The 10,546-nt window shown below is 32.7% G+C and overlaps 1 protein-coding gene across 2 annotated transcripts; it reads left to right on the top strand.

Moving 5' to 3' along the window:
• Positions 1-616: 616 nt before the first annotated feature.
• LOC100369878 (uncharacterized) lies at positions 617-9,955 on the top strand. Of its 2 annotated transcripts, none has more exons than XM_078012229.2 (11): positions 617-776; positions 2,900-2,978; positions 4,421-4,559; positions 5,835-6,013; positions 6,294-6,393; positions 6,606-6,713; positions 7,371-7,468; positions 7,969-8,183; positions 8,745-8,821; positions 9,265-9,427; positions 9,607-9,955. In XM_078012229.2, the coding sequence occupies exons 1-11, from the start codon at positions 695-697 to the stop codon at positions 9,639-9,641; spliced, it is 1,275 nt and encodes a 424-aa protein (XP_077868355.1). In that variant the 5' UTR covers positions 617-694; the 3' UTR covers positions 9,642-9,955. The 2 variants fall into 2 exon arrangements, with proteins under 2 accessions (XP_077868355.1, XP_085358397.1); XM_085502271.1 differs by having other exon boundaries at positions 9,265-9,357; positions 9,607-9,929.
• Positions 9,956-10,546: the final 591 nt, after the last annotated feature.

Genomic DNA, 10,546 nt, shown 5'->3' with positions numbered 1-10,546 from the left:
AATCAGATCGGGACAAAACGATAAAGTTCTCCATCTGTATGAGATTTAACCAGGTCATATGTATATTCATTACAATACACACAAATGACGTTGATGTTACCAATATTGTGGAGTAAACCGTCTATACATTATTTTATCTTCTCAACTGTATAATTATTATTATAATATTATTATTTTCACATATTCCATACATATATAAGTCGCTAAGGCTTATAGTTTAAAAGGCTTTTTGTAAATAAATTTTGAATTATTTTCATTATCTATTTTAACATTGTATGCCTCAAGCACATTAATAATTTATAAGATTCTTCCTCAGGTGTTTTAGTTTCTTATTTTTGAAGTGCTTGTTCTGTTCTTTCGTTTTTGCTGCATTTTGCCCCCCCCCCCCCCCCCAAGTGAGACGGGCACCTTTGGAACGGATGTATGTATTGACCAGAAACTATTTGTTTGGCCTTATATTTATGCATAATGTTTAGGAAAATTAATCGGATCTGCATAGCCGTATTTGTATATACATTTTTTTTTATTTATGCAAAATTTCCTGTTGAATATGTGTTCCGATTTTCAAGTGTATATTTGCGTCCCCCCCCCCCCCGTAAAAGTAGCCATATTGGAAATTCGCGGGTAACATAGGGAGATCGAAACACCTGTCGGATTCTGTTTGCGCGTATACTGCGCTCAGAATCCCACAATCATGGAGACCATGAGCACAAGAAGAGTCCAGTTCATCGGATACAAAAAGCTGAAAAGATTTATTGTTGATTACAAACAGCAAAGTAAGTTCTGAATGTTGTTCTTTCTAATTGCGTAGTGTATTTCTACATGTACCATTCAAGGGAGTTATTACTTATGTACGTGTATGTGTTATCTCGTTATGACCACTGTCAATGATGCGGACAGTGCGTTTGTTTACATCACTTAACGAAGCATATTGTGTTGTCATGGTAATACCAGGGTCTGAAAAATATTCTTTTATATTGATTGTTCTTAATATCATCATGGTTTGTTTCCAAATGAATTATTTTGTTGTGCATGACTTCAATGTGGCGCCATGTTGCCTAGCAGCAGTACAGTATTGCGTCTAATTACCCGAGCAATTAATACGTTATAATTGTGTCGAATGGCTTTTTAATTGACTATTTGATAAACCTCAACACAAATATAAATCATGCACTACTATTTAAAGTGATTCTGATAATATTATTGTACACATATTGCAAGTCTCTTGATGATTTGAGCAGTATACATGTGTTTCTATTATAATTATAGTTACGACACCATGAAACAACAGACATAGTTACATTAGGTAGCAATTTTTTGAGTCACTGTACAATTATAAAAATACAAGTGAATTATATAACAACACCCCCTCCCTGAGTGATGGCTTTGATGACATGCATCAAAGTCAAAATCATCACAAATGTTTCAAAGTCAAGTCAAAGGGGTCCAATGCTACTTTAAATAGAAATTGTTGTGAGTTTAATTTGAACAGAATACGGGTCTAAATAAAAATAATAGTCAAAGAACTTAGCAACAATGTTTGGTAAAAGGGAATGTTATATTGATTGTATATTCACATGAAAAGAATGTATTGTATACACAGTGACTGTGGTTGTATGACTAACATGAATTGTGCACAAAAGGTGGTATCATGTTGTCTGGTTTGCTTGTATTCAATACATGACCTCAACTACAACAAAGAACACACCTTTAGTATTGTGTTTTGGTGATTTATGCCACAACAGCCTTTGGTGTGCTTATATGTGCTATTGCATTTATTTTCAGCCATCGAACTGGAAAATATGTCAATTCTGTTTAATTTCTAGTTTAATGCAGGTGATGTTATCAATGTTCAATTGTCTGAACAGAAATGATCATCAGAAAAAATTGGTTATATGATGAAATTTTAAGTAATCTTGTAAAACAACACATGATGGTATATATGTATATAGTATTTTTATAGCCTCATTACATAAATTGTACAAGTGTAATGTTGTCATTACATTACTATAGTTCAATTACCCTACTCTGTGAACTATAAGTCAAATTATTATTTCAAATTCACTCATTTTGTAATATGTTTGGGGAGTATACAAGTCCAATATGGTAATCTTAATTTGAATATTTTAGTGAAATAGGAGAGGGTAACAAGCCAATAACTCAACCATGAATATCACTAATCCTACATTGTGTATTAAATGTTATTTTACTCTTCTATAGGTATTAAGGCTAAGTATTTTATAGCCAAGCTGCTGTAATGGACAGCTGTTTGTTTGTCATGCATAGTGAATTGACACCATTGTATGCTTGTCATCTCTTGCCATGCCAGCCTACATCACCACACAATAATCGCTACTAGTATATAATGCAACATGCAAACTTCTTGTTTTATTTATTTGATTATCAACTACATATATGTTGTTATTAGAAAACTTTCATAAATATGAAACTGTTACAATTATTTTCACTAGAAGTGTTTATCTTAGGAGTCATTCATTTGAAATTGGTGTTGTGGCCAGAGCACCCCCTCGGAAAAGAGTGCAAATGACAATTTTAATTCACCATGTGACAGATTGAGGGGAATATTACATCTTTGATGTATATAATAATAATATAGCCATACACTAAATACAGAAAATAGACGCAATTAAATTGCACATTAAGATGGGAGACAGTTCTTGATACCTCATCAGGTACATGCCTGTGATAGAAATATTGAGAACATCTGTTTTTTAATTGATTCAGTATATGCATGTCTTAAAGCACTATGTGATTCTGCAGTTGGTGAAAACAACTACTGATGTCACACATAGCATGGTATACAAGTCTGACCACTATCATGTTAACCCCAGTGTTACTAGAAAACTGTCTGTAGAAAATAATCAATTTTATTCCACAGGAATTTCATTTGAATATGAACAATTCAAAAAAGATAATATCAAAGTGAAAGATTTGGAAATTCCAGAAATTACAAAAGAGTAAGTATACATAATTATAAACATTAGTTTTATGTGCAATGACATGGCTTCCATTAAAACTGATGTCAAACTTGCTAGACTCTTACAATATTAATTTTTATGTTTTTGTTCACAAACCCAGAAAAAAAATATGTGGTCAGCAAACTACTTTTTGCACAACACAATTTTTGTGACATTTACCATTGATTTCTATCATTTCATGTATATAAATAGAGCAACTTTTGACAAAATACAATGCATATGCAAGACAGGCTTTGAAATTATTTATTGCAATTAGTAGTTTCAACAACTTTTCCAGTACAAAATATTTTTTTTGAGAAAAAATGGATATTTCTTGAAGAAGGAAGCATGTTAAAGCACTGTTTCATAAATAGTTTATCATAAGAATTTCCAATAAGACCTTAATTCTTAGTTTTGTTAGTCCCCGTTCGAACGCAGTCCGAAAACGGGGACTTATGTTTTGACCTCCGTGTGTCCGTGCGTGCGTGTGTCCGTGCGTCTGTGCGTGCGTCCGGACCTGTATCTTAGAAATGCCTGGACCAATCACAATCAAACTTCACACATACATCATACATGATAGTATACATATGCACGTCAATTTGTTTCACGATCTGATTCAAGATGGCTGAATGGCGGCCATTTTTGTGCTAAAAAATCATCAAAATCAAGCATTTCTCGGCTGTTTACAGATGGATTTTGTTCAAACTTGGTATATACATTAGACATTATGGGACCTTAATGCAAATAATTTTGTTTTTCAGATAAGATTCAAAATGACCGACTGGCGGCCATTTTGTTTTAATGAATGTGGTTCTCGTGCCATATCTCTGACTTGCTTTCACTGATTATGTTCAAATTTTAAATTTTCAATATACATCATGTCATAGATAGACAGATTTATTGGTTTGACGATCCTATTCAAAATGACCAAATGGTGGCCATTTTTGTGCTAAAAAATCATCAAATATCAAACATTTATGGATGGATTTTGTTCAAACTTGGTACATATGTTAGACATTACAGGTTCCTGATGCACATCATTTATTTTTCAGATCGAATTCAAAATGGCTGTCTGGCGGCCATTTTGTTTTAATGATTGGGCTTCTAGAGCCATATCTCTTACATGCTTTGACTGATTATATTAAAATTTCATATATTCGTTATACATCATGTTATATATATACATGTATTCAAAATGGCTGATTTTGAATGCTGTTCCAGAGCAATATCTCTCAATATGGACAAGTACTTTTTTGACGATCAGATACAATTGTCAATCATTTTAATGTTAAAAAATCATATTCCTGACATGGTTATATTCCAGCTATATTACTATAAACAAAACTATATATCTTAAATTTGATAACTAACGGGGACTGTGCCATGCATGGCTTGTTACCTTAACTTTCATCATTGCCACTTCTCTTTTTTTTTACCATCAGTACTGATTTTGACAAAACAGCTGAAGAAATTGCTGGGAAAGATAGATTAATCACACAATCAAGAAAGACTGAACTGAAAAGACTGTTGGAAAGAATTCTTGTAGCTAACAATGACAATAATAATTTCTCAGTTCTCAATGTGAGTACCGGGGGTATTAAATATTCTATAGTAAAGTAATATAGTGTGTTGAAAGAGGAAATTAGTGACAATCATCCACTTCAGTAAATGGCAAAATTTAACTCATTAATTTTGTGTGACATCAATTTCTTCAAATAGGTGAAGGGTGGTGAAAGTTCAAGGGGTTTATATACTGGTCTTATGATCAGGCAATAGCACTTTCCTCTATAAAAGCACATACATAACAATTGTGAAAGTATGACATGTTTTTAATAAAAAGATTGCAATATTGGATTGGTTTTGGATTTTTGACTCCTGTGTGCATAGCATAAATAAAGTCTTTAGAATTAGCTTGTCTATTTGTATGTATTTATGCATAATAATTCTCAGCTTTTCTACTGACTTCTTGAGAACTAATCATCACATTTCAATGAACCTTGGCTGATAGATGCTCTTGAACAATACCCAGAGCTGAGTAGTTTTGGGTTGAAATCTGCATACTAATTACCTAATTTGCATAACAATTAGCTACATTTTAGCTTAATATTTCTGTAATATCCCTAGCACTATTAACGGTGGGTACATGCAACCAGTGCAATACTGTGAGGGAATTATATAAAACATGTGACTAACATATCATTTGACCATATACATTTATGGTAATGTTACTTCATTTATTAGCATAACTGTAATATCTCAAGTACTGTGGCAGATACAAATGTAGGCACATGCACCCAATATCACAATGATGTTGTTGGATAAGATATATATTAGAAAGATATTAATTCATCAGTATAACATAGCCACTGGGAACCACTTGCATCATGGCTTGCAGTTTTCGTATTTGCTCTATTGGAAGCACAATCATATATTCAAATGCAAATCTATCATCAAAATGAGGCATATTTCAATTTTTTGGAGATGTGCTTCTAATATAGTAAATATTTCTACTTAATGCCTCAAATACTCTTAGCTACATATGAATTATTTCTAAGGTTTTCTTTGATTTAATGATTATCATTAGTTTTCTGTGTTCTAATTGGTATTTCTCTGCTATTTCTGGTTTAAGGTTACTTTGCTGACAGTTGTCACATCTATTTATTCTATTTTTTTTTATTTAAAGTAAGTCTTAAGTTAAATTTATTTTCATTATTTTATTCCAATCAGGACTGTAATATTTATGTGTGTTTCCATTCATATGTATAACATATTTGGTTATAAATTGTAGAAAAATATTATTTCTTCTTTTGACTGCTATGAATAAATGAATGATTTGCATAAAAACATTTTTTTCAGGAGTTTAAAGGGCATATTGAAGCAGTTACCGGTATTTGTGTTATGGTTAATGGTGACAAGTTTGTGAGTGCAAGCCAAGATAATACCTGTAAAATATGGGATCTTACAACAGGGGAGGAAATCACAACACTTCAAGGGCATGAACATGCTGTGTCTGCCATAGCAGTTTCTCCCAATGGGTATGTTGCAATAAATGCACATGTTGTATTTCAATGTTTATTTGCTGCATGAGAAATCTTACAGAATTCACTGCCATAAAGTAAGGCGAGTAATGATCCCAGTTGTGCACAGTACATGTATATGCATTGATGTAAGCTCACAGAATACTTGGTCGGCTAATCGTTTAGTTTGAATTTGAATGATTTCAAATTAAAAATGTTGGATTTATACATTTTTATAAGTATGTTACCTTACCTTATGGCAGTGTAATAACTTAATTTGTGACTAAATTATTTACAGAGAGATAATAGCATCTGGTTCTCATGACAACACATGTAAACTTTGGAACATTGAACGTGGTGAATGCTCCCACACGTTGACAGGACATACAGATCACATTGTGAGTACCTTGTCTTTATTTTGTACTGCAGATCATGCTTTGAATGCAAAAACTGCATACATTCATTTTGTCACTGATATAAGCTAATAGCTCTTGGTTTGTCAGTTCTAAAGTTACAACCATGTAAAGGAGTGTGGACTGCTTTGATACCGGTATAATGAACCATAATCAGTTTGTGATGTTTTAAAAATATTTACATATTTATTTCAAAGGTGTGTCTGGAATTCAATAAACAAAGTCATTTACTATCGACTGGCAGTCTTGATACAACAGTGAAATTATGGGATGTACAGACAGGCAGATTACTTCATACAATTCTGGTATAGTTTATAGCTACTTTACAATCAAGTATTCATATAATCACAATAGACTAATTCCCCTTCAGTGTGAGATCCTATTTTATGTGTAACATCTGTACTTTGTAGTGGTGTAAAAACATTGCATGGGATTCAACAAATGCACAATTATTTTTTGGGTATTAATTTCCATACTTATGTGCTATACACAGTTGATGATGGTCAATAAAATAAGGATGCCTCAACATTCCTCTCTGAAAGATAGGCATTTGGATATTGAAAGAAAAATTGAATTTTAAAATTAAATCATTTGATTTTTGCAGAAAACGTTTGATCTGTTTAGTTTGCATTATGTGTACGTGAGGTCTCACAGTGAATGGAAAATCACTGGAATGGAATTTGTTGAAATATTCTAAATGATAGTATTGTCAATCATTTAAAGGGCGGTGTTCTTCGCACTGCGCATATGAAACATTTGTGTTGATAAACATTGATATTCCCACAATCCAATTCCTGGGGCGTACATCCAGTCATTTTCACTGACTGGCAACAATCACGGTAAAAACAAAGGCCAAAAACTTTCTGCATATATTTCGCGCATGTGTGGCACACCGACTACCACCCTTTATCAAATTACATGCAAATCAATAAATTGATTGAATTCCAATCTTCATTCACAAGGGTTATAATGCTGCTATGACCTTTAACCCTCATGGTGATCAAGTTGCCTTTGGAGGTCCAGACAATAATATATCCATTCATGAAGTAAAAACTGGCAGGTAATTATTGAATATCATTATCATAATAATTATTTTATCAATATTTCTTTTCATACATACATGTTTAGTTGTAATCGCACAGCAATTTTACTTGCTGGATTAAAATCTCAATTCCGGAGATTGATAGATTCTTTTTAAAGACATGATTACTCCTTTACATCTCATCAAGATTTTCACAGGTTAGGGTCATTTATGAAAGTACAAGGATAATCTTTTCATTATTTGATTTAATCAGTAATTTCATATTTACCCAAAAATGATTGAATTTCTAAAAAATTGCATTTATCCAATTTGTACCAATGATTCTAGATGAAGATGCAGTGTCACAGGCTGAGTTTGTATGTTTTCACCTGTGTCTTCTTTTTATACATTTCATGCCATAGCTATGCTGCAGCACGTACATCTCAATTCAATACAGTCGGAGTGCAATTTGCATTATACCACTGATGTTGTCAACAAGTCTTATACATGTATCTAATTCATTTACTTATTATTCTCAGCTGTTTGAGTACACTGATTGGTCATGATGATATGGTCAGCCATATTGTATACAGTCCAGATGGCAAACTTCTTGTCAGTGCATCTAAAGACAAGTCCTGTAAATTATGGGATAGCATGACATTTGAGTGCATAGCAACCATATTGTGCGAGAGTGAGATAACTGATATGACTTTTGACCCTACTGGACAGTTTATGGTGGTAGCATCAATGGATGGTAAGAATAATTGGACATTCAATGTTGTTTCTGAAAGGATTAACATTTGAGACTACAATTAAGACATGTATTTATATTGCCATAAGTGAATGTGGTACAATATTCCACCAACTTTCCTCATCTTTCATATATAGCGGTTACCGTTTGTCTTAAATTTGTGTAAGCTAGAACTAAAAATATCAATAAAAGTTCAATAAAAACTTCAATCAGATTGTATTAAATACATTCTCTTTGGTATATATTGTGATGCTGTTAATTATAAATCAAATCTGTACTGACTACAGCTTTCCAGGAGGGGTTCTTACTAACTTTTTGTCAACTTTTCATGGCTATTCAGTGACAGTGTTCAACTTTGGAATCACTCGATCCAACAATTCTGTGTTCAGGCTTCTAAACTGTATATCATTTATTGCGGAAATGCTAAATACCAATATGATTATGTGCGAGTGTGATAGTCGTACTTCCACTGTTTTCCTTCATAATAACCTTATATTTTTCTGTGTGCTGATCACCAACCATTACCTCTTCATAATTTTAACAAAATTTTTTGGTTTTCACCAGGTGTAGCCAATATGTACAACACAGAAACTCAAGTAAATATGGCAAAGTTGGACGGTCATGAAAAAGAAATTACAAAGGTATTTTATACTGTGGATTACTGGGTCATTTTCCATGGAGTAACATTGGTATTGTCTATTACTACTGGGTAATAGACAAGATAAAATAGTCCCTTACCGTGGCAGGAGGTACGAAAACCCTGTTCTCCTGGGGAGAATACTGGATATTTTTAAATAATATTTGTGTAATGAATAATAAAATACCCAAATTTCGATTAGTGAATAAAACCTTGATGCAGTGTTTGTATTTGAAAATATAACCACAGAATACACCTCATCACTCGTGATATCAGTGAGAGGCCTTAGCATTCCGTCTGTATCCACCAGATTATATCTGTGAATAAACAGCTCTCTCTGTTCTCAAAAAGTTTGCAGTATTGATACAGAAGCAAATTGGTTTCAATGTGTTGCAATAAGTTTTATTTGTGGATGCATTTGTGAGAGAATGATTTGCTTTATTGTAGGTGATGTTCAATCCACAAGGTAATAAGCTACTTACATCAAGTGCTGATATGACTGTTAGACTATGGAATGTGGAGAATACTGAATGTGTACAGGTACTACAAGCACATACACAAAATATTACATGTTGTCAATATAATTACAGTGGTAGTACTATTATAACTGGTGAGTATTAACATTACCAGGTAGTCCATTTATTTCCAATACAAGTCACTCTGCACACCATATTTTAGACTTGCATCTGTATTTGTTTCACTATCAGAGTCAAGATGACTGACTGGCAGCCATTATAGTTTCAATAAAACTTTTTTTATCTGCATATAACAATGCTTTTTATTTTACAGGTAGCCAAGATGGCACATGTATTGTCTGGCAGTAGATACCACTCTAGTATGAAAGGACAACTCTGATAACAAGGCTGATGTGTTTGAGGAATGTGAACATCATAGTTTTCAACCAATCTATTTTGTTTAAAAAATATTGAGGCAAAAATAAATTTATTTGACAACATTAAGTGAATGTTTATATGCCATCTGCTGGTATTGATTTTAGCATTTCAGAAGCAGTGCCATACACAGGTACATTCTTTGTATATTATTCTTATATTGTCATTGTAATATATTGCATGTAAACAATTTATTGTACATAAAAATACATTTGAAATAAATGCCTTTCTAATATTTGTTGTAAGAATTGCTGATAAAGACTGAAAATAATTTACGATAGTAAATATAATTGTTTTCAAGTGTTTTAATCAATAGGACACGATGGAAATTAGTTAATGCAAATTACTAGTAAAAGAATATTTTTGGATCGATTTAATAAATAGTGATTCATTATTTTGAATAAATAAAAACAGAACATTTACAATTGATCTGATATTGACTGGCTTTACATGAAATTTATGGATATAGCACATTGCTTTGCCGAAATTTCGAATTTTATGTCATTTCTCCAGAATATAATATCGGTACAAGTTTGTTTGAAATACAGTCACGTCGTGGGTGTATGGATTATTTACCCCTATAGTATGTTATCTTTTTTGAAAAACATCACAGCTTTATCAATGTCTTTATTGTCGGATAATTTTCTCAGCTTTTCTCCATTCTTTGCAACCAACGAATAGTGGACTCTCATACCGCTAGATCACATGCAACCCTTGACTTTGTTTCATCCGTCTTGACAGTCGACCACTACAAGATTTTATATACAGACAGACTGGATAGCTTCCACTTAGACATGCTGTTCAGTTGACAACTAGAGATCAGAGTGATGGATTCAACT

Source organism: Saccoglossus kowalevskii, chromosome 1 (assembly GCF_978046115.1).
Source record: "Saccoglossus kowalevskii chromosome 1, keSacKowa6.1, whole genome shotgun sequence".
Classification (NCBI taxonomy): domain Eukaryota; kingdom Metazoa; phylum Hemichordata; class Enteropneusta; family Harrimaniidae; genus Saccoglossus; species Saccoglossus kowalevskii.
The sequence above is the reverse complement of the archived record's forward strand: the minus strand, read 5'-3'. Positions and strand labels throughout refer to the sequence as shown.

Coding starts and splice junctions, on each gene's coding strand:
- LOC100369878 (XM_078012229.2), top strand. CDS start 695: ATGGAGACCATGAGCACAAGAAGAGTCCAGTTCATCGGATACAAAAAG. Junction 2,979..4,420: donor ATTCCAGAAATTACAAAAGA/GTAAGTATACAT, acceptor TTTTACCATCAG/TACTGATTTTGACAAAACAG. Junction 6,394..6,605: donor CAGGACATACAGATCACATT/GTGAGTACCTTG, acceptor TTTATTTCAAAG/GTGTGTCTGGAATTCAATAA.